Source organism: Anas acuta, chromosome 4 (assembly GCF_963932015.1).
Source record: "Anas acuta chromosome 4, bAnaAcu1.1, whole genome shotgun sequence".
Lineage (NCBI taxonomy): Eukaryota > Metazoa > Chordata > Aves > Anseriformes > Anatidae > Anas > Anas acuta.
This window is the reverse complement of record NC_088982.1, coordinates 69,968,388-69,992,499: the sequence shown is the minus strand read 5'-3', so window position 1 is coordinate 69,992,499 and position 24,112 is coordinate 69,968,388. Positions and strand designations below refer to the sequence as shown.

General features: G+C 43.3%; 1 protein-coding gene across 2 annotated transcripts; it reads left to right on the top strand.

The window, feature by feature from the left end:
* The first annotated feature begins 1,776 nt into the window (after nucleotides 1–1,776).
* On the top strand, nucleotides 1,777–23,199 carry UBE2D3 (ubiquitin conjugating enzyme E2 D3). Of its 2 annotated transcripts, XM_068681854.1 has the most exons (8): nucleotides 1,777–2,167; nucleotides 14,918–14,981; nucleotides 15,067–15,098; nucleotides 17,550–17,627; nucleotides 18,464–18,569; nucleotides 19,954–20,047; nucleotides 20,562–20,611; nucleotides 21,682–23,199. In XM_068681854.1, exons 1-7 carry the CDS (start codon nucleotides 2,144–2,146, stop codon nucleotides 20,608–20,610), a joined length of 447 nt encoding a protein of 148 aa, XP_068537955.1. In that variant the 5' UTR covers nucleotides 1,777–2,143; the 3' UTR covers nucleotide 20,611; nucleotides 21,682–23,199. The 2 variants fall into 2 exon arrangements, with proteins under 2 accessions (XP_068537955.1, XP_068537956.1); XM_068681855.1 differs by lacking the exon at nucleotides 20,562–20,611 and having other exon boundaries at nucleotides 1,779–2,167.
* The last annotated feature ends 913 nt before the right edge of the window (nucleotides 23,200–24,112 follow it).

Below are 24,112 nucleotides of genomic sequence, written 5' to 3'. Positions count from 1 at the left end.
ACTGGGCCCTGTAACGCTGTACTTAAAAAACAAACAAATACAATTTAGGGAGAGAATTTGAGTCAAGTAGGCTATTCCCGGTATTTTTGCAAACCATTCATTACCATGCCACATCTACTGAGCTATTGTGCATAAAAAACGTCAGAAAACCTAACCCAGCTCCACTGGCACACAAAGATTGGGCATGGTAATACCTCCATTCAGCCACTTCTGAGGATTAGCTTCAAAAATCAAATTAAAATTAAACAAACCCAAATAGACCGGGCAGTTGCACAGTAAGTTGCAACGCCCATCTTCAGCTACCCTCATCTAAGCCTCTTGCATTTTGCATTATTAATATGAGGGATTTGTGCAAGTAGCATGCAGTACACCTACTGCGTACGGTAAAGGTGAGAAACCTGGGTGCGTGCCACATCGTGGGTATTCCTATGGAAGTAAAATATTTATTTGAGGTTATTAATATCCCAAAACTGAGGGGAAAACACACAGTTTTCACCCTGCGGTTTGAGGAAAAGGAGATGAGGGTGAAGAGCGTGACATTGTCCAGGCAGGGCTGTGTGCTGTGACTTGCAGAAGTTGTCCCAGCACTGTAACTACACTTGGTTTTCATACCTAAACAAATCGTTATTTTTAATCTATTGTCCCAATTGTATTTAATGGCATTTAAACTCATATGTTTGTTTGAAAAAATGACCATTAAGCACCACAAAGCGTTTCTCTAAAAAGGAATACTGAAGTGATGTATGCAAACCTATTTCTGAGGAACGGCTGTAACCAAGAGGTATACTCAATACTAATTTACCGATTTCAACATGTAACTGCTGAAATGCAGGTAAACAAAACCCAATATACCAAATTAACAATACCCATCGTCAATTTGTTAATTATTACCTATTAGCAGGGAAAACTACACACTCTCAGCAGCATGTTTGTGCAGTTCTTTATTCCTTAAATTGTACTGCAAAACGATAATGTTAAGGTAGATCTAGAGTCTTAATAGAGAGGGCATTAGTCTCAAATAGTAATTAAAAGATGTGGAACTGAAATGTTGCTAGGTACCCCGGTTTCCTGAGATGACAATAAAGAAGTTCAGGAAGTTTATAAGCAATTTAAGAGAGAGGAAATGTCTGTGACAGAAAGGAAGATGTACTGAAGATTTGGAGCAGTAAAAATATCCTTAATCCAGACTGCGGCAAGGACCAGCAAGGTGTTTTTCAGCAATATTCGTGATTAGGACAGCAGGAATATTAACGCAGTAGCGGGGGCTCCATTTCCTGACTGTGGTATTTAATACAACTGAAGCGATAAGCAGAAAACGTAGATTACGACAAAAAAAATACAAAAAATTTCCTGATGTAGGAAGAACATAGACGGGCTGAGAGTGCCGTCCCCCCTATACCCCTCCGTATCTCGGGGCCCCGCTGCCCCCGGCCGCCCCCTCAGCAGGAGCAGCGCTCTGAGGCGCTCCGCGGAAGGAGACAACAGCGCGGAGAGAGCGCCGGCGGAGGGATACCTCCCGCCCGCCTCAGCGCAGCCGCGTAGACCCGGCGGCCGCCATTTTGTGTGCGCGCAGCCACGCCGGGGCAGGGCGGCGGCCGGGCGGGGCCCCGCCGTCATCAGCCGCGCCGGGCTGCGGGGCGAACTCTCGCGAGACCGCCCCCGCGGGCGCAGGCACGGACAGGGGCAGGGGCGGGGGCGGGGAGCGAGCGCCTCGGCGGCCCCGCCCCTCACCGGGAGGCCCCGCCCAGTGGGCGGAGCCAGTGGGAGGCCCCGCCCCCTCCCTCCCCTCCCGGCGGCCGGGCCAGGCTGAGCGGCGGCGGTGCGCGGCCGGCGCCTCGCGGCTCCTTCCTCCTCCTCCTCCTCTTCTTCATCTTCCTCATCCTCAGCCCCAGCCCCGGTCTCCTCCCGGCTCCCGGCCCCGCCGCCCAGCAGGCAGCCCCGGCTCCGGGTGCTCCATCTCGGGCGCCCCCCTCGGCCAGCTTCCGGAGGAAGGAGCGGCGCGGCGCGGCTGCCCCCTCCCCCTGCCCGCCTTCCTCCTCCTCCTCCTCCTCCTCCTCCTCCTCCTCCTCCTCCTCCTCCTCCTCGCTCCGGAATCACCGCGGCGCACGGACGGGCCCGGCGGCGGCGGCGGCACTCGCACACAATGGCGCTGAAACGCATCAACAAGGTGAGGAGCCCGTGCCCCCCCCCCCCCCTTTTTTAATTAATTATTAATTATCATTATTATTATTATTATATATTTTTTTATTTAGCCGGCTGCACCACAACCCTCGGTGATCAGGGTTTGGGGAGGGCACCCAGCACGGCTGGGACCGTGGTGTTGCTGTGTGTGTGTGTGTGTGGTGTTTAGGGGTGAGCCCAGCCCGGCTCGGCCCCGCAGCCCTCTGAGGATCCCAGCCCGGCTCCGAGGCCGAGCAGCAGCGGGGCCAGCCCCGGTGTCAGCCCTACCGGGGGCTCCGTGGGGCCGGGGAGCGGCTCCCTTCCCTCCCCCCCCCCCCCCCCCTTCTCTTTTCCTTCTCCTCCCCCCCGCGGCGCGGAACTTGTTCCCCGCATCGTAAGATGGCGGCGGGGCCGGGCCGGGCCCTCACCGGGCTCCCGCAGCCCCGGGGAGGCTCCTCCGCGGCTCCCCCCGAGCCCTTTTCCCTTTTCTCTCCCCCCCCCCTTCCTCACACACACACACACCCCACAGCCCCCCCCCCCCCTCACCCCATACCCTCTGCCTCACGGAAGCTGCGTTGCACAATCGCGGCTTTCGAAGCGCGAGCGGGAAGGGAAAAGGGAAAAAAAAAAACAAAAAACACCACAGAAACAGAACAAAACAAAAAAAGGGAAAAAAAATAAAAAATAAAGTGGAGGTGAGGGAAGTTTAAAGCGCTGCCCGCTGACGGGAAAGGCCCCTTTTAACCTCCCCCCCCCCCCCCCCCCTCAGCAAGATGGCAGAAAGGCGCCGTGTCCCGGCACCTCAGGGCGCCCGGGGGCTGCTGCTGCCACAGCCCCGCCGCCTCCGTGCCCTCCTCCCAGGGCTATCGCCGGGCTTGGGGCTCGGTTGGGATACTCCCTGCTCTGCTTTGTCATCAGCTCCTGCTTATGAAACTGCAGCCGGGCGCCGCAGGTGAGAATTCAGGGTGAAAAGCAGGGGGGGGGGTTGTGCTGTGGAGGGAGGCGAACCCTCCCTCCAGACACCGGGCTGGTGGTCGAAGCCTTGAAAAGCCTTGAAACGATTCATCTGAACTTGGGAATCGATAACCCACCCGCCTGGCTTCACGGTTTGGGCCTCTTGTGTGCGGTTTCCAGGCCTGCATTAATCCTCACGCTCTACAGTAGCAGCGAGCTGCTTCGCTCACCCTGTGCCGGAGTTTAGGATTCGTGCTTGTTTGTTTGTTGTTTTGTTGTTGTCCTTTTTTTTTTTTTTTTTAAAGGTGCTATTTTTAATCTATTTCATCACCCTGCTACAAGATACGCTTCCAAATTCACATGGGGGTTTACGGTTTCGATTTTGTTTTCGCCGGCCTGGAAAGTCAAAATGGTGATGAGCAGCCAGGCTGAAACCAGTGCTTGCGAGGCGCTTTCTCCTTCAGCGTGGTTTCTGATAAAAGTGTTTACTCGGATTGAGGCTGAAATCCAAAAATAGGAGGACCGATTTCATGACAAGGCTGTTTTGAATTTGGATTTTAATCTTACCGACCTGTAAAGCCAGGGAATGGCCCTGTGACACCAGTGATACGGGTTTCCCTGTCTTCCTATAGTAAGGTCACAGATCAGACCTTGAAACTCTGCTTCCTTGCAGTACGTAGTTGGCACTAGATCAGAGCAGGCTAAAGAGAGACCAGGACCTCACAACATTGTAATCACACGTAGCTGGTTTAGTCTGACTCCTGGCATTACCTGTCAGGGCTGGAACTCATTGTCTCCTGCAGCCGATGACATCCCAAACATACCGGGAAGGTGTTTTCAGGGTCTCTGACCCACTTCTTCTTTATGGCCTTGTGTTCTGGGTAAAATAAAATCCTTCATTATCCATGGCTAAATAAAAGCAATGCGTGTAGATGTAACCTGAAGTATGTAGCACCTTCAGAGTGCTGCCGAGCTAGCAAAGTCGGCTTTTTGACTTGGAAACGAAAGCACATGAGTGCTCGTGTGTTGTGCGTTGGGTTACCTGCTTCTGGAACGTGCTGTACTGAGCTCTTCCAGCTGCAGGAGCCGTCAGGTACACAGCCAGTCCCAGGAAGATGACGTTATGCTGGATCTCATCCTCGCATCTGTGCTGTCTGCCCTGAGGGTGGCCTGCATTCGATCGGCAAAACTCGGCTTTATTGACACGGCTCGCTTTGCGAAAGAGTGGCAGTTGTTTTATTGTGCCAATAAACGGCTTTTGCCACGGAATAATGGGAAACAGCTAAAATTAAGACGTGGGTTCCTTTCCTGAGGAGGATGATTATTTTTTTTTCCCCCAAATAAGCACAAGGGCAGTGGAACGAATGAGCATCTGTTTATGAGCTTGTACGTAAATGCTCGCTGCGTGCTTGTTGAGCGGTAGCTGCTAAATTAGCATCCCGTGGTCGCTGCAGCGCTGGCGCCTGGGTTCGAGCAGCATCACGTCTCCGTCGAGGGGAAACTTTCACATTGGAGTGCGGGGCCGGGAGCGCATGAAACGGGGAAAAACTCGGGGAGGTGACGTCATCGGCAGGCATCCGTTTTATCACTGCTGTGTACATCCGTTAGGGCGAAGCGGTGTGGAAGGCCTAAAAATAGAATAAATGCAGGAGGTGGGGATGTGTGCACCGAGCATCTCGTCGGCGAAATCCTTCGGAAAACTTGTGCCTGCCGCTTTTCATGTCCGTTTGGTGAAAGGCAGTGCAAGCCAGCATCGTGATGTCAGGGGATGTTATTAGGGAAAAATTAAGTGGAGCAGGCATCCTGGAAGCTGGAGGTGGCAAAACCTTTTACTGCTACGTAAGTACAGATGGGAGGCTCTGTTGGCAGGGGTAGAGTGGAGACTAAATAACAGTTTTCCTCAAGGTTACAGCCTCCAGCACTATTCCTAGATGTATATTTAATTGCAGCTGCACTCCCCCCCGCTGCCCTCCTATAAATGCTCAGAATAAGAAATGCTACGAACCCTGGAGGCATTCATCATATTTTTAGGAGATTGGATGCAATGTGCAGGGATGAAGGCAGCACGAAAATCTGCATCACTTGAACCGAAGGTGTAACTTGCGTCGAGGCAATTCAGTTGAAATGTTATAAAACCTGCTTGTTACATTCGTTTGAAATTACCACTTGTTTGTTTTCAACTCAGGATAAAAAAAATAAAAGTGGGCCTATCTAGAAAAGCTGACTGTTTGGAATTAGACTTTGCTGGGTGAAACCTGCATGACTTTATTTTTGCAGGCTGTCTTGATTTGCTGGACTCATTCAAAATCATTAAATACCTTGAAGTTAGGGGATTGATCTTGCGCTTTGCGTGAATGTCTAGAAATAAGTCTGAATTTGTTTAGGGGCTCAGGAAGTTGAGGTCAATTAGCTGATGAAATGCAGTTGATGTGAGATTAGTTTAAATGCTTTAAATGTTTGTGAATGCACTCTGTGTCTTGCGTTCCCTTTTTAATACTTGTGTTAATTCACCTCAGCCTGTCCAGGGGTACTCAAAATAGATGAGTCGTGTGTCAGGTAGGTAACGCCGTGGGGCCTTGGCGCTTGGTGGTTGGAAGGGTCATGGGTAGCCAGAGGGCAGCGAGGGATTTTGAGTCCTGACATTTCAGGATGGAGTGTTTGGGAGGAGCGAGTGTTGAACACCTTCAGTGTTTTGTTTGAGAAACAGAGCAAAATTACTCAGCATCACCTGGAAGCTGTCATCGTGTAAATTCTGTTTAGGATTTGGCTTGCTTGGGTAGTCAGAAGTGACATTTATCCTGCAAACTGACTGTTATTAAAATGGAAATAATGCTTCTTAATTGGGTAGGTTTGACACCCATATTCAAGTACAGCTCTTCCTATAAGGCCCTGAGTGTGCTCTAAGAACTGATCTTTTTTTTTTTTTTTTTTTTTTTTTTTTTTCCTGGAGTGGAAAATGAATGCTTCCATACCTAGGAAGTTTGAGCTGCAGGAACTTGAAGGTTTCTCCCATTAATTGGGCTCTGCGCTTGTGAGACAAGTTGCCGGTCAGCATAGGTCTTGAAGCGTGCGCGCTGGAATCGGGGTTGTAATCTCGCTTAGGTAATTTACAGGACTTCGGGGATCAATAGTCCATTAGATGAGTACTTCTTGCATACCTTAAAAACAGACTTCTGGTCTGTTGAAGGATTTGGGTGGGATAATGCGCCGGGTAAAAGGTTGTCTAGCCAGCGTTTTCTTTATGATCATTCCATCTTTTAAAGATCTGTTTTTTGAAAGGAAGCCAACGCTTTGGGTATTACTACCTACACGAGTTTCTTCTTCTGCAGGAGAGCCGAGGCACAGCTCTGCAAAACGAGCTCCCTTCAGCTGCCTCCCTGCTCCGTGAGCGGCTCCGAAGTGCTAATGCCTTCCTTCGCGCTGCTGCATGGCCGGGTGGGATACAAACAGCTGTAGCAGCAGCTGCTGAATGCGCAGCAGCGATCTGCCTCCTGCCCAAGGCATCTCTGTGCCTTGCAGAGGCCACCTCTCCAGCCTGCCATGCTCCCCTGCCAGTGGGTGTTTTCCTGGCAGACCTGGGGCGAGCTGAGTAAGGAGGGAGAGAGGATGGAGCTCCTTGGCCTCGTCTGGCAGCTGGTAAGGAGCGGTGGCAGGGGTAGCGCCTCTCTAATTCGGATCAGGGCATCGATACACAACGTCAAATAAGCCTTTCTGCTGTGGATAGGATGGTTTTGCTGCTTTAACTGCCCGCCCTCTGTTCTCCTACGGGTCCCTCCCTGTGCATCAGAGCTGACAGGTGGGAACGCGTGCCTTGCACTCCAGTGTCAGGGCTGGCACCCCGATATAAGCTGACCTCGGTTGGTAGTTCACACTAACTCACTCCGCATCGAAATGGCTGAGGTACAGGCGTGTGTTTTCTCCTGTGACTGACGTGCTGTAGGAATCGGCCGGTAACGACGTGCAGGAAAAAATAAACTAGCCAGGGTACGAAACGAGAGCAGCTGGAATAATGTATATAGGAGCACAGTCAGCAGCGCGTTCCTAAACATAATTGTGTCTGTCAAGTTGGCTTTAACGGTAGAGAGCCTTAAACAATGTTGAGTTGCACAAGCTGGATAGTTTTGGGAACTTCTTGAACCTACGTTTAATCCTTCAAACTCTAAACAGGAACCACTGAAGGCTCTTTTTGCTTTTTTTTTTAAAAAAAAATGTTTTAAAACTAAACTTTCTCATCGGTGGACTTTTTATGGGGCGCTGATCCGTTACGTTAAATGTGGTAGGTTGTGCAAGGGAAGCCATGCAAAAAATTAGTTAAAATTACATTTACAAGTTTAAATTAGCCTTTATGCCTTCGGCAACTATTCATCAAACACTTTGGTGTAGACAGGGTTTACTGAAAAATGGGCATTGCAGGATTCAGGACTGAAAGAGAAACGGAAAGGATTTCTTTAAAACATTGTTCAGTGCATATTGATGCACAATACTTAGCTTCAATATTAAAATTTTGATGATAGGAAGCCTTTGTTCTGAACATTGCTCCTATAAGATGTGTGATAGGTTAGGCATCTTCAAGGTCTCACTGTAATTGTGATGATTTTTATTCTGGTGTTAAGGAAGAGAGAAGGGAGGATGTCAGGCTGCTTTGCAAATGTTAGGGCCTAGAGAAAAAAAAAAAAAAGGAAGGAGACGAAAGTTTAATCCTTTCCCCGAGCATCTGGCCACCAGAGTTTGAGGCTGAACTGAGGGCGGATGCTCGAGTGGTGTAGGTTGTGGTGGTGGAGGGGGGCACGAGGACTGTGCTAAGCTCTCAGCTGGTTTTATGGGGAGTTTCCTCTCCAACCTGGGCTGAGGTTGGCCCGGTGCTTGTCGCTTCCATCGTCTTCGTGTTCCTGGCAAACACGAGTGCCCCGCTCTCAGGCTGTATTTCCCAACCTTTGCTCGCCTATCTGAGTAATTACGCCAGGCAGTACTGTAAATGACTGCAAACTTTGTTTTTCCTTTTGGACTCGGTTTTCATTTGTCCTTTCCTTGTGTAGCAGAGGAGAATCCCCTGAACGATGATGTGCCAGATAAGCAACGCCCCCCATCTGTTCCCCCAGTTCAGTGTGGTGGTCGAAGTCTGTTTATAAATACTCTTTTAAACACCGCTTGTTTGTTTTTTTCCCCTCTTCTGCTCTTGAAGACCCTTCTGGACACCAATATTCTCTGGGTAGCTGAGCTGGAGCTGAACTGTGAGAGCATCTGCAGTTCACCTCGGGAACAGCTTGGGAATTTTTTTACATCGTTGGCTCAGCGTGAGCTGATTCTGTGCCTAACTATGCCTCGCTTTGAATGTAGTTTTTTTAAATTTTTTTGTTTTTTTCCAAGTGTATCATTCTGAGTTTATGTTGAATGTAAGCTGCCCCTTCGTTCCCCAGCCGTTCTGCTTCAGTTAGCTGTGTGCCTCTCACTTCTCTTGTGGCCGGTTTCCACCGCGTGCCTTCGTGTCTGGGTGCTGCTCTGGTTGCAGAACCGACGATCTGTGGTTCTCACAGGGGAAGCTTGTAAGTGAAAGTATGTCAAGTGTCAGGATCCAGCCCTCAGAAGCTCGGGAATGGCAGAATTAAAACCCCCCAGTTATCACTGAACGAGCAGGAAGTGAACCCGAACTGCACACCACATTTTTCCCTTCAGAATATTTTAGGCAGTGTTCAGTCTTCATCCTGTGCTGATGTGCATTTGTGTTTTTGTAACCCTGTGATTTTCAGAGAATGGTCGTTGTTGTAATAGCCCAGAAATGGTGTGTGTCAAGCAGTCAGATTTTCTTCGTCTTGACTAAGACAGCTGCTGTGGGTTTTGGTTACTTGTGGGGAAACAAGCCATATTTCTGAGTCCAAAGCACAACTGTAGGATTTGCTGCCACCTTTTTTGAGTTTGTGCTGAATGCCTTTTCGGTGAGTGACCTCCTTTTCCTGTCAGATCTGTCCAGCTACAGAGGTGAGCTCTGGGAAAGGCTGGAGTAGAATAGAGTGATATTTTAGCTGTTGTAACAGTGAAATTTGCTGGAGACCATTGCCTACATTGTACACCTTCCAAATTTCAGAACAGGTGAGAAGAGCTGTAGACAATAGCCCCTTTCACAAAGGTCTGGGTGCTGAAAGGCAGGTTCTCTGGCGAGATAGCAGGTAGTCATCCGAGTAGTTTGCATCAGTCCAGGCACACAAAGTGACTTAATTACAGCTGCACAGCAGTTTGGCATTTCCTTCCACTGCTCGGTTTAAAACCTGGATATTTCAATGTCTGTTTTTTAAGACATCATCATCGTATTGTTGCTAGACGTTGTACAACCAAGATGCAGTGGGTCGCCTGAAAGGTTTTACGCTATGGAGATGACATCCTGAAAATTAGAACAAGTGAAATAATCAAGATTGAGATGATCCCAAGCCTTACGTTCCTGGCCATAGTGGCTTGGGTTTGTGAAGAAGCACTCTGCTCTCCGGCCCTCGGTTTTCCGTAAACAACAGCCTACATCCTTCTGTATTATGCACTGTCATTATGCGTAGTTTGTATCCGTATTTTTAAGCCTTAGCCATCAGGTCAGTCTGTTTGAAATGGATAGTTTGCTGGTGGCTACACTCGTGTGTTGTGCCAATGTCGTCGTATTCAGCTTAAAAATCCACATTCAGACTCTTTTTTTCAAACGGTTATTTTCTGCTTCCAGGGATAATTAATTTTCATGCTGAAACGAATGTTGCAAATGCAGGTGTGTGGGATAAAGCAGTAGTTCTTTGCTGGCTGACACTTCTTAATCTTCAAACAGGCTTAAATGTTCTTCCCCTCCCTTTATAGCTGCTTCCAATCCTTTCTTTTTTAAAGCTGTTTTCAGCTGTGAGCTAATGAGTAAAGACTAATGGAGTGAATTTTTGGATGCTTAGTTATTCGAGCTGTCCTGTTTATGACAGACTATATTAGACGAGCACTCAAATGCTGGTTTTTGTGTGGTTTAGTGATTTTTTTTATTTTTTTTTTTTATGTGTGGTGTTTCTTTTCTTTTAGGCTTCTGATCTAACTGCATATCACCTTTCAGTCCCTCCAGTGTAGAACAAGTCAGTGTCTGGAAACTTAAAGCAAATAAACTTCATTCTTTTCATTGTGCTCTCTTGACTAGAAACCAGCAAGTCGCAATTTATGATTTTAACAAGTAATCGTGTTACGAACCGATATTAAGTCTAACTATGCATTTATGCCTGTGAAGATGAGTGATGTTCTGCCACTCTGTATTTAAGTCAGCTGCTACTATCATTAAAAATAAGCCCTGGCTATTTCCAGCTTAAACTAGAAAAATGTAGCAGCGGAGCTGCAGGGAATGTGAATTCTGAGCAATGGGAAGCGAAGGAGCTGCTGCCACCGACGGCTCTGCTTGGTGCCTTGCAAGGAGGGAGCTTGCCTGGGCAGCAGGCTGCCGTTTGCTACTGGGTTTGGAAACCTGAAAGGCCTGGAAACGTGAAGAAGTGCAGTGAAGAACCGTGAGGAGAGCAACTAGTTGCCCTCAGTACTTCCCTTCGTGGTCCTGCTCGTGTCTGTTTGGATGAGGCGTCCTTCGTCATTCTTTAAATGTTCTTCACCCTTCGGATGACTGCTGTAATCTTTCTAAACAGCTGGCGAAGAGGAATTGTTTGAGGGTTCTTTAGCAGCTCTTCTGTCAGGAAAAAAAACAAAAGGCATTGGTGGTTTATGGTATTGCCCAGGATCCTGCGTTCACAGTCACGTGCCAAGCTTTCACGTCATCAGCCGAAGCATGTACTACATATTCTGTTAGTTACATGACGTATGTGCAAAACGAGCAAGCGCTTAGCTTTTTAAACTATATCTGTCTTGAAGTTACTGGTTTATTTTTGGGCTAGTGTTTTGCTGAATTCACAGAGAGGGGGCAGATGAGCCCAGAATACATCTGTTTTTCCACAAAAAACTACATTTACTGCATACTTAAGGTGAACCTGGTGGCACACCGTGGTGCTGGATTTGTGTTGAAGCAGGTTGGTGTGTGGCAGGAGCACGTATGGTGGCTGCACTTCCAGTTATCCACCGGTTTTCCAAAACTGGTGCAAAGATGGACCTGTGTGCTTCATTGCCGTTGTCTCTGACAGCAGCAACGCTGGTCCTCGGGCCTTAAATAGTGCTTAAATCTGTAAAATGCCGGGTGACTAATCCACCCAGTGGCGAGGTAGGCACTATCACGACTTTATATTTGGAAACTGGGGCACAGGAATGGTGATACGCCGGAGCTGGACCGGAAACCTGCGGCAGAGCCAGAGCCTGGGAGTCACGGTTGTAATCCAAGACTAATCCGTCCCAGCGCATCGCCCTGAGCCCAGCCTGCTGCAGCCTCTTCTGTGCGAAGCCCTGGGAGTTGGCGTCTTGGAAACGTCGCTTTTTCTTTTTCCTAAGCCACCTGTAAAATGAAAAATGACAGCAGCTGACCCCAGGAAAGCATGGGCTCTACTTCGGGCATTTCTAAGAAAGGTTGGGATGTAGCTCGGGATCCTTTGACAGAGGAAAGCACTGCGGAGACTGACTGGGAACAAGGAGGAGCAAAGCTGGAGGGACTGCAGCATGAGCAGCATGAAGCCCTTATGCTTAGATATTTTACAGAACAGTGCTGGGGACTTTGTCTTTTTACCGTTTTACTTAAAGTCTAACAAACTTCCCATGGTCTTGGTAATAAATGGTGAAAGCAGGAGAACAATTCTAAGCTGCCTTCTATCAGCCCATGGCAATTACCAAGCTTAGTTCTGCTTCTAGAAATACTTCCAGATGCAGCATTTGCCTGGTAGCAGTCAAGATGGGCTATTCTATAAGCTAAGAAGGCAAGTCTGTTTTTCCATGCTGTCTTGGGGGGGGGAAGCTCCTCCCTTTCCTCGCATGAAGCCCTTCAGCTGCGCTCCGAATGTCGCAGCCCATATGTCTCTGCTTGCCGAGCTTCCAGTTATTCCAGTTTGCCCCTTGGATCCGGCAGCAGGCGCTTCTTCAAGTCACACGGGGAGAACTTTCTGCTCCCCGTCTGCGAGAGAAAAGCCTCCCTCCTTTTGTGTGGATGCCGAGTGTCACACGCTTAAACGGCGAGGTAAAAATAGAGCCGGTGCTGCTGTAAGCAGGAAGAACCTGCCTGCAGTTGTTTGGCCGCTGCCTCCCTTCTTCCCCACATTTTAAACTCTGCTGAAATGAAGAGCTTTGCTACAAATTTTACTCCGCTGACCGCCCTTTATGTAGCCCATTGGGGTCACTGCTTGCTTCTTCTCCAGGCTAGTTCAAATGTTTCAGAGAGGTAACTCTCCATGGACATGTATTTTGAGTCTGGATGACCAGAATATTAATTGTACACTATTCTTAATGGTACTGACACCTTTTTGATTTTTTTCACTGGGACTTCCTAAATATTTTTCTTACACTTGGAATTCTACTTACTTGACTTTCCTTCTTGGATTATTGACATACTCGTAGCATTTCTTTTCCCCTGACGTGTTAGAATACCTTATTTGTCAACTGTTTTTTATCTTGAGTACTGACTTCTTGTTTCTCTGAAGATTGTAGTATCTTTAGAGGAGCTCTCAAGGCTGTTGTACATATCTTCAGCAGTACGCTTTTATGCTGGTCTTCTCTTGCCCTTCTTCATACTACTCGTTTTAATAATCTTGATAAACTGCATGAAGAGCCTTTTCATACTTCTTAGTCCCCATGGCAGTTTTCCAAAAATAGGATCCAATATTCTTACCTGATTAAATAAAATAATCCAGTAATAACTACACAGCTACATTAAAATACAAACACTTGTCTTTCTGCTCATTCTGTTGCTACAGTTCGCTTTAAAGGGACAAAAAATCCAGTGGAACTTTTTGCTTCCAGGTATCGGAAATAAGTGACTGATCATTCTTGTAATGGAAAGGCTTCTGGATGAGATGTAAGCCTGGTTAACAGGACTTCTTGATTTGCCAAGTGCAGGAGATGGGGACCCTGAAAACTAAGAAGAAAAAAAAAAACACTTGCAAGCTGAAAGTTCTTTCACATTTCTTCTTCGCCTTTACATGAATGATACCAATCTAACTTAGCAAATATACTGAACAGCATACGGACCTAATAAGTGGTATTTCCTTGCAGAAATAAAGATTTTACAGGGAACACCAGCAATAGGTGGGGAGTGCTATATGGTAGAGGAATGCCCTGTAAAGGGATGTACTGTGGTCTGGAAGGAGCTGTTGTCCACCCTCAGAAGTAACAGCAGCAGTGAAATGGACCGTAATAGTAATTTCACTGTGCTATTGCTTTTGAAAACTGGTACAGTTCAAATTTGCAGGCTAATCTCATTCCAGTGCAAAAGTCAGATCTGGTTAACTGGGAAGGTGATGAAAATTGGCCTGTGCAGGGTGGTAAAATGCGGGTCTAAGAACGTATGGACTTAGGGACTTGTAAAAAGTAAGGGTTTTTAATATAACCTATGGACTTCTACACATTGAAATATTGTGTTCTCTTCTCTGTCTGTGTTTGCAAGAACAAAGGTGTTCAAGCTCCAAGTAATGTATTTTTCTTCTCGTTTTGTGTTGGCTTACATGTACTACATTTTTATCAAGTGTGGAATTTGTCAAATGCAGAGGATATACATCAGGCTCTTCCTAGGCTGAGTTGTTAGCTGTCTGGTCCAAGTGTGCATATTTCCAACATAACAGGGATGCCTGGGTTTCTTAAATGTCTGAGAATGTAATGGAAAGTTCTTGTTTTAGTGGCTTGTGTGGACTTGTAGTAAAATAACTTGTGTGCGACTGTTAATATACGGGAGAGGAACTGAAGATTTTCCCCTTTCTTGTGACTTCTAGATGCCTTGACAAGTGCAGATTTATAGAAGTTCCTGAAGCCATTTTTAGATTCAAAACTGAGCAGGGAAGAAGGAAGGTATCTCTTACATTCTTCAACTGAAAGCATACATTTCATTTTAAAAGACACCATCCAATCAAGTAAACTGCGGAGTGTTTAAACAAATCAGTGATGTGTTTGAGTGATTCATCACCACAATCTTGATCCTAGACAAGGAATCCTCCATTCTAAGTTTCTGCTTTCATTCCCCCTGTAACAGGGAGGGAGGGGACTGGTTTCTGCATTTTGGTCTATTAGGAATTTTAAAGGTATAATTATTATAAATATGAAGCTTAAAATTAAAAAATGTAGATATTTTGCCTGGTTCCAATACTTACCAGCTTTCTTGTCTTCTTTAATATACACAAGATTTATACACAAGATTTATCCCTGCTGGAGGTAGTGGAGAAAAAAAAACAGAATTTCTGGCATTGTTCTGTTCTCGTTGTCATCGTTTTGAATTTTAGTACTGGATATTATGCACTTCGTGCTTCTTACACCCTGAAGACTGACTAATCAGTAGCGTTGTCAATTCCAGCTTAAGGCTCCTCTAGCTAAGACTTGATCAGTAAAAATCACAATCAGAAACTGGTTAGACTTAGCCCTCTTCAGGCTGTGTCCTCCTGTTGTCTCTGTCCCTTCTCCAGCAGGGTTGTCTTGACAGGAACAAAAAGTAATGACATGTGTTTGGAAAAGCAGTCCTTGTAACTGTTCAGCTTCATAGCCAGTTTTGGGAGTCATCATCTTTTACAGAGATGTTTCTGATACTGATCTGTTGGCGCTAATAGTTGTTACTGTATGTTCTTCTGTGTTTGTTTATGGAAAAAGTGTTAAAGCTTTTTGTTGGATGTTGAGTGAAAATGGCTGTTGAATTCATTAGTGTTCCCTCTCTGAGCAGATTTTTTTTTTTTTTTTAAAGGAACTTAGTGACTTAGCCCGTGATCCTCCAGCACAGTGTTCAGCAGGTCCCGTCGGAGATGACAGTAAGTAATCTTAAGTTTTATGTTTTGCTCTACTAACTCAAAGCATACCATGCCTAGATAATAATGCGGAGTTTTTCTTTTGTAGTGTTTCATTGGCAAGCCACAATTATGGGACCTGTAAGTATTCTAATTCTTGTGACGTAATATTGAACTAGTAGTTCTGATTCAGGAACAACTTGTGTGTTTTTTTTTGTTTTGCTTTGCTTTTTTTCAACTCCCATTATCAGGCTTTAGCTCTAGAGATACTCCTTACAGAAACACAGAATGAAGGAGGGGGGAAAAAAATGAGTCTGATTATTGCATTGCTGTGACGTTTTACCAGGACACGTATTTGAGCTGAAATAATCTCTAGAACAATGTAAGCTGTTACCACTTTACTTAGAAACTTTGCCTTTAATTGTTTCTGCTGTTTGAATCTAGCGTGGGTTTTGCTTGTAGTAAGAGCTCATCCTGGTTTTAGTAATTACTTTGGGATGCTTTTGTGCAGATTTTGCAGCAGATGAGGGAATCTATTTGATCTAGTGTCATGTGCTGAGATCTTGAGTGCTTTTGGGAGTAGAGGGTAAAAGTCACTGCACTGTGAGGTTCTGGTTATGACTGAGGAGAAGAGTGTGTGTTAAATGTATGGTACGTATCTGAAACCTGAACAAGGCCATTTCCTTGTTAAAGAAGGCAAATGTTTCCATTTATGCTTTTAGTGAAGACAAACACTTGACATCTGGAGTTCTCAGGGCTGATTATTTATATTTAGGAAACAAAACGTTTTGTAACTTGAGGAGTCCAATACAAGATGCCAGCAGGTCTGGAGCCCTTAAGTGATGCTTCTGGTGAGGCTACAGAGCAGGAATTAAATATCGGTGATGCGGCATGGCCCAGACTCTCTCTATATATATCTGCAAGTGTGGTTTAAGTAGATCACTGCAAGTTTGTGTATTAGAGGTTCACCTGATTGGAAAAAATGGCTTTCTGTTCCCAAGTCCCTGGTCCTCATTGATTGTAACAAGGTGCCTCAAAGATAAAATCGTTTAACAGCTGTATTCATGTCTGAAATGCAAGGTATTTTCTGTGCTGTACTCAGTTTGATTTTATGTATCTGTGGGGTTGTAAGGTATTAAACATCAGTCAAATTTAAAAAACGGGATTATTATTTTTAGCTTCTCCTTCTGGTTCAACAATGTACAGCTCCTTTCTTTCCCCATGTGGTTTTTGTGGTGCCAGTCAGAAAGGCCTGCTTTCCTGTTTCAAAACCGGGCCTTGGAAATATCCTGACAGTGTGGTGTTGGTAGCTCTAGTGCTCCTGTGGTGTTGCTTAGTGCCTTTAATAAAAGACAAGGGTTGCAGTACCCAATCATTTAGCATTCCCCTTCTGCAATATAATATTATACAGGCTGTGATTTTCTTCGTAAGGATGCTTGCATTAGATTATCTTTTAGTTTTAACAGATTCTGGGAGGAGTTTGCTCCTGCAATTGCTAAAATGCATCCTCACGGAGTATTTCTCGACCAACTGCAAGCAGTTACATCTTTTTTGCTAGGTTTCGGGTAGAGATTGCATAGGGTATGCCCTACGTGTTTCCAGGTTTCAATCCCTTGTCTTGTGTTGCAGAACTTAATTTGCTGTTATTTAGCTAAGAAAGATTTATTTTCTGCTTACACTGGTGAGATGTTCTTAGAAGGAGTATGAAGGTTGAATTTACAAATAATTCAGAACTGTACTCTTAGATACATTTTTCATAGGCGTGAGCCTGGAATTAAGAGTGTTGTGGTCTTCAGGTTAAACAACAAAATATTTGCTTCATTTTGGAAATGTTGTAGTTTCAAGTAAAAACTTCTTACATCTTTCTTCTTGTAATTAGTAACTTAAGCAGTCCATATTTAGTCACCACGTTTATCCCATACTTCCTATTGGCTTAAAAATGTTATTTTACTGCTAATAGTTAAAGCCTGAATGAATTATCCCTGTAACTGTTTCTATGGAGCAGGGGGAATGTGTTCCCCCTATACCCAATCATGGTGAATTTTTATTAGAGAAAGGGAGGAGGGATCACTTCAATCTTGATGGGTTTTCTTTGTCTGTGCCTCCCACCCCAAGGAACAAGGAACTAGCTGTGTATGGGTAGTTTTTTTTTGGAGGGCTAAGCAAAACGTAGGCAAAGGATAGAACCTAGATGGAGGCCCTTGGCCACTGTCAAGTTGGGTGGTTATAACAAATAAGCTCCAAATGCAGAACTTCACCTTTTTTAACTTGTTAGAGAGGACTTCCACTCTGTTACCATTTACTTCTTGGAGCCACCTCAGAGAGGCATGGATGCTTTTGTCACATTGCCCTGTTTGGATTGGTAGAGAAGTTTTCTCTGAAGCATCAACTCAGAGGTCAATCCAGAAAGAGACCTCTTCAGTATCTGTTCAGTATCACTCAATCACTAGTAATTGAGTTTTTACTGTGTCCATTACATTGGTGGAATAAATAGTTTGGTCATTTAAATAAGTTTCATTATTTAAAAGCAACATTTTCAGTGAAATTTGTCCTAAAGATGGTAATAGGAGAATTGTTTGTTTACTTTGGCAGAATGACAGTCCATATCAGGGTGGTGTATTCTTCTTGACAATTCACTTTCCTACAGACTACCCTTTCAAACCACCTAAGGTAAGTGTTGATTTCTCATTTGTGATGTTAGCACTCTTTAAGGAACCAAAGACAGGATTGAAAATGCCAACATCTATGTTCAAATGTTGTCAAGGTCTCGCTTCTTTCATGTGCTACAATATCTTACATGCCTTCCTATCACCAAAATGAATGTGTTGGCATATATTCTTAGGAGCAAATTCATATATGTGAATTCTGATTGTCTTGGAATTATGCTTGTTTTTATTTCTGTTTTTCTTGATTGTTAGGGAAACTCAATAGATTTGTGTTATTGTAACGGAATTCTTGCTGAGGGGGCTGTCGGGTCTCACAGTACAGCTGTTTGGGTTCTGTAAAAACGTGACCCCATGGACAGAGATCAATTTACTGAGTGCCTGAAATCAGAGGTGATGGTACCTGTTAGAATTTGGCAGTAGTTACAGAATAAGACAAGCAACTAGTAAAACTACAACAAAAGCCTGTCTTCCAAATTCCAGGCAATGTTAAGGTGCACGCTGGCAGTAACTATCATCTTTGAGATTCTTTAGCCCTGCAATGGCTGTGTTGCCATGGTTCAAACACTTGTGTTAAGTGTCTTCATCGTGGTGCAGACACCTGTGATTAAATTGCAGCTTCCTACTTGCCCTCTCTCTGTTTGAAGTCGAATGCCTGGTAGTTGGAAATGGAGAGGTTGTGGCTCGGATGCTGTTCCATGAATCTGCGATGGAGTAGAACTACTTAATTCTTTTCTTTTAGAGCAAAAGGCGTTGGCTAATAGCTTGACTGAAAAGAGAGGGTGACATCATTGTGGCTATAAACCGAAACGTGTTCTTAGTATCTTTTTTTTGTTGTTGCAGGTTGCATTTACAACAAGAATCTATCATCCAAATATTAACAGTAATGGCAGCATTTGTCTCGATATTCTAAGATCACAGTGGTCTCCTGCTTTAACTATTTCTAAAGGTAACTTTTGCGAAGGAGAAATGTTTCCATCTGGTGTTGAATACTGTGCTTTTAGCTCCGATTGTCTTGAGCTTCTGCCCATCTCTTGAATTTTCCCTTACTTAATCTAGCCTGTGTTTTTGCCAATTTGATAATAATATCTTACAGCATTTTTAAATGGGGGTTTGTTTTTTCAAATACCTTCTGCTACATGGCTGTAGCAGCCAACCTTATCTGGCTGCTTATTTGCTCTGATATTCATGGGAGAGCTTACTAGCTTGGTCCCAGAGCAAACTGCCAGCATTTGGACTGAAGCAGGCCTGTGAAACTACATAAGGCTGAGGAGTTACATGTTTGCTGTTCTCCATGTAAAAATACTCTTGCATATCAATTTAAAGATTACTTCCATTTTTAGTAGTGAAGTCTTCATGTTGTGTTTTTTTGTTTTTTTTTTTTTTGGTCTGAGTCTGTCCAGAATTCCATGCAAAATTATATTGGCACACGGCTGTGGTAAACAAAAGAAAATGGTTGTTGATACATGTTGCTTTCTGCTGCCCTGCCTTGGCACTGTATTACGTTAACTTCCTGAACATGGTTTACTGATTATATACTTCAAGATAAGTTGATGTTGTCCTGCAATACAAGCTTTGTTGCTTTCTTCATTTTAGTACAGTAAATAACATTTAATTCTCAAATGTTTTCATGATGATCAATTTTTTTTTTCCTCGAAGCTGCTGGTCACTGTGGCTTCAAAATGATCCATCAAAGTGCTGCTTTGTCTATAGAACTTGTAATTCCTGTCTGTGTGAGGAGTAGGTTTGTGATCTGAATGTGGATTCCCTACATTTTAATGTTGTTACTATGTTTTTCTTTCAAAGCTGCTGTGAGAGTAGAGGATGCAGACTTTGCAGCTGCCTGCAGGAGCCTTACTGCTTTACTTACAACACACATGTAATTTAGTCAATGCAGATCAGGGCATACCATCTTACATGCTACAGTGAAAAAAATCAGCCTGACCAAAAATAAATAAATAAACGCTGGGTTTAATAACTGAAAATATGGAATATGCTGGTCATTAGAATGCATAATAATATGCTTTAGTTGCCTGCTACCTTGCATCATAGTGCAGGGGACAAACAACAGTGCTGTTCTCATGTATGCTTACTGAACATTATGAGTATTGGGAAATAGTTCTTAGGAACTTCTACCTTAGTCTGTTGGGTTTTTCTTGTTGTTGTTGTTGTTTTTTAATTTCAAGCGGTCTACAAAATTATTTTGGCCATGTGTCAGGAAAAGGTTATTTGGACTCTCTAGCGTGCTGACATTGTGCTAACACAGAGAACTGTGCTCCATTGTTTCCAAGATCATTGCTCCTGTTTTGCTATTGAGAATTTTTTTTTTACAGTTCTCTTATCCATTTGTTCACTGTTATGTGATCCAAATCCAGATGACCCTCTAGTGCCAGAGATTGCACGTATCTATAAAACAGACAGAGACAAGTAAGTACGGAGTTGCGTAAGACCAATATTTTAACAAACTTCATGAAGAGTGCTTTGTCAGACTGCAATTGTATTGAGTGAGCCTTTTGTGAAAATCTGGGATGGAGAGAACTTGTGTGTCAAAGTACCTATTCTTGGTAGTGCATAACTTAAAAACAACAACAATCTTTGAAGTTCAGGGGGAAGGAAACTTATCTTTTTCCCACAAGTGTGACAGTATTTGAAAGTATGTGTTGCCCATTTCTTGGCTTACTATGCATAAGTAGGATATATTTAGATTGAGGAAAAGACAGCTTTGTTATTTCGGTGCTTTTTTCTTTTTAGAAGTAGCCTGGACTTTAATTTTGGAGCTCCTCTTGAAAAAGGCTTAACTTTTTTTTTTTTTTTTCCTATCTGTGTTGAAACAACTGTTTTTGTTCCTGACGTGTTTTTAACATTTTGCACAGATAGTTATATGAAGTAGCCTTTGTTTGTTTTATATATATATTAATGCTAAATATACTTGTCCAATTAGGTACAATAGGTTAGCAAGAGAGTGGACAGAGAAATACGCTATGCTGTAGGGTAAGAATATCTGCACATTATAGTGCATTTAACAAAATGGAGGCTTGTCAGCACTTGAGTGCTGCATGCTTTAAGGCACTGGATTAACTAACAGATAATGGATGTACCAGTTACTGAACCTGAATATTTAACAGCTTGATCTGTGGTTAGTGTGAATTGTATTGGCTAGTTACTTTCTCACAGATACCGCTCTTGCATGGTGGGGGGAAAAAAAAAAAGATAGTATGAAATAATTACCAAGTTAGAGCCAGTTTGTTACCCTGTTCTGGTAAGTATTTACACACATTTTGCCAGAATTTCATTAAAAGTGATGCCCTGGCCGCAATACTTTGTGATCAGACCACATGCATGAATTTGGGCAATCCAAATTTCAACTGTTCATTATTCACCGGTGTCCATCTTCTACATTTTCTAAGCTAGGAAAATGTATGGGGATTATGTTTTGCTTGTATAGTTGAAAATTAACTTCTTACTGACAAGCATGGAGTTAAGTATAACCTAATTCAGCTCAATTCCTGTGGAAGTAGTATACATAAAGATATTATGATCTTTTTTTAAAAAAAAAAAATTGTTTCAGTGGTGTGTTCATGTGGAAAGAGAATATTAAGTATGAAGAAAGTTAACTGTTGTTTTACTCTAAAATGAGAATTTTGACATAAATTCTGTATCCAATGATATTATTAACCAAGTAATCTTTACTTATGGCATGTGATCCCCTGTAATCTTTATCTAAGAACAATATTTAAACAAAACACTCCCCTTTCCCCTCCTACTCCAAGTGGTCTCTGTTTCTTCCCCTTGAGTACTTTTTCACAGGAGATTTCTAGCAAATCTGCTTGTCTTGAAGCTCAACTGTTTCAAATAAATTTAAGGACACCCTGGTTAGTCTAGGGAAGGATTTTTTTTTTATTTTTATTTTTTTAAATTTAACTGTATGTTATTACAGAAGGACTTCTGTAATAGTGTGAAGAGATTAGGGAGATGGGGATAACTTAATACCTGATTGTTAACCTTTTAGGAAATTGTTATTTTCATGATGGCACTAACTCAATTCCTGTTGTTCTTTGCAGGTACAACAGAATATCTCGGGAATGGACTCAGAAGTATGCCATGTGATGCTACCTTAAAGTCAGAATAACCTGCATTATAGCTGGAATAAACTTTAAATTACTGTTCCTTTTTTGATTTTCTTATCCGGCTGCTCCCCTATCAGACCTCATCTTTTTTGTTTTTTTGTTTACCTCCTTCCATTCATGCACATGCTCATCTGAGAAGACTTTAGTTCTTCCAGCTTTGGACAATAACTGCTTTTAGAATCTGTAAAGTAGTTACACAAGAACAATTGCCCAAGATTCTGAATATTTTTTCTTAATGGAGCATGTGTATTATGTGGCCAATGTCTTCATTCTAACTTGGTTATGAGATTAAAAAACAAACATTCCTCACTGCTCTAACAGATACTGAAGATACCACCTGAAAGGGTGGAGGGGAGATGGATGTTCAGTTTTCTCCTATCAAAGGAGCAACTTTGCTGTCGCAACATCCATCTTGTTCCAAACCTTCCAGTGTTAGAGAACTGAGGTTTTATTATATATTTTTGCTCATAACTGATGTGTCTGGAGAATTGGTACTGAATCTATAGCATCAGCAGAACAGAAAATGTGATGTATCTTATGCATGTCAATAAAGGAATGACCAGTTCTTGTTTTACAGAGAATGGAAATTGGAAGTCAAACATCTCTTGTATTCCAAAGTAGGGTCTAAGAACATTTTTGTAATTCATTTAAATTTTATTAGGAGGCTTGGAGCTATTAGTTAATCTGTCTTCCAAAACACTGTTTAATATAGCACTGAATAAATGATGCAAGTTGTCAATGGATGAGTGATCAACTAATAGCTCTACTAGTAATTGATTTATTTTCTTCAATAAAGTTGCATAAACCAATGAGTTAGCTGCCTGGATTAATCAATATGGGAAACAAAATCTTTTGTAAAAGCAAAGCTGGTTTTTGTATATACTGTTGGGATTTGCCTCATTGTTTAACATCAAATAATGATGTGAAGTTCAATAGAGTGTATCTTTTGCCATTTTCAGTTATAATGCTCAGTCTGTTGCAGGTTGACACATTGTTCGGCCTGATGTATGCAGAATTAATAAGCTAACCTAGTAGTGTAGCCTTAGTAGTGTGCTACACATGGTGCTGGGAGCCCAGCGTTCAAGGATGGACTGGGGACCCAGCAGATCTGAAGTGGTGTATTGTGGAGACACTTCCTGATGCACCTGTGTTTGATGACTGAGAACCTTTTTCTTCACCTTGTACACTTGACAGCTGAAAGATCTTAACGTGGGAGTAATGATGAGGCAAAAAAAAATATAAAATAAAGTACTGTTTTGATGTGGGAATTGTCATGAGGCTGTGTTGAAGTGACTTTACTATGTGGGATGTTCGTTACCGTTGAAAAGGACTTGTTCAGCCATGCTGCCATTTACATTAATGACTATTTTAATGCAACAGACACTTTCCTCATGTCAGGTGACTAAACGTGAATAAAGACTCATTGCTATTGGATTTTTGTTCTACAAGAAACACTGTCTTGTGCCATTAGTTTATCTTTGCAGCAACAAGGGCATTATTAAACATCCGGCTCTCCTCTTTCCTGCCCTCTTCATATTTTTCCTTGTTTAATTTTTTTGGTCTCCATTCTTAACATCCATAGCTTCATTTTCTCTAGTCCTGTACTATCAGTTTATTGTGCACCTGTGACTTCGCACTGGCACCACTTTTGCACTGCTTATAGTTATGTACATTCTGATTCCTTGTCCCCACATGGATGTGGAAAGCTAGATGTAAAATAAATGTTAAACCTTAATTTTTATAAAAATTTGCACATGTAGTTTGGACATGGTTTGTTCTGGTTTTAAAATATGAAAGCGAACTTTTTGAAGTCCAGTTGGCTTGAAATTAAGAGACTTGGGCCGTCCTTAACAGTGCATGCCTCACTGAAATGATGTGGTTGTAGATTTGTTGATGAAGCTGCAGTTCGTGCAGTGTTTCTGCCTTGCTAACCAAAGGTTTTTACTTGCACCGTTTTGCTGGAATTGGTTATACTTGAAATACAGCTGCCAATAGCATTGCTACTGAGGTAAAAGCTTGTATTTTTAAGCTGATGAACCTGTTGTTCTTACCTTCTGGGGAACTGTGTTAATCTCATGCTTATTGTTTTGTCTTGGAGCCATAGCCACTGAAGTCACCTATGTGGTCAAATAGGAAGGTGTCCTGTGAGATGTAAGGCACCGGACTTTGTAAAACTCAAAGGGGTGTGGATGAGGGAGGGTGAAAGAAGGAGAAGATAGTAAAATATTACATGGAAGTGTTCTTTGGACCGCTGCATATTTCTCTTGTATATCTGTGATGATACTTCTGTGGTAATTTTCTGTAACTGGAAAGCATGTTTTTGATGAAAGAATGATGGGTGAATTGTAGATGTTATAACCGAGTG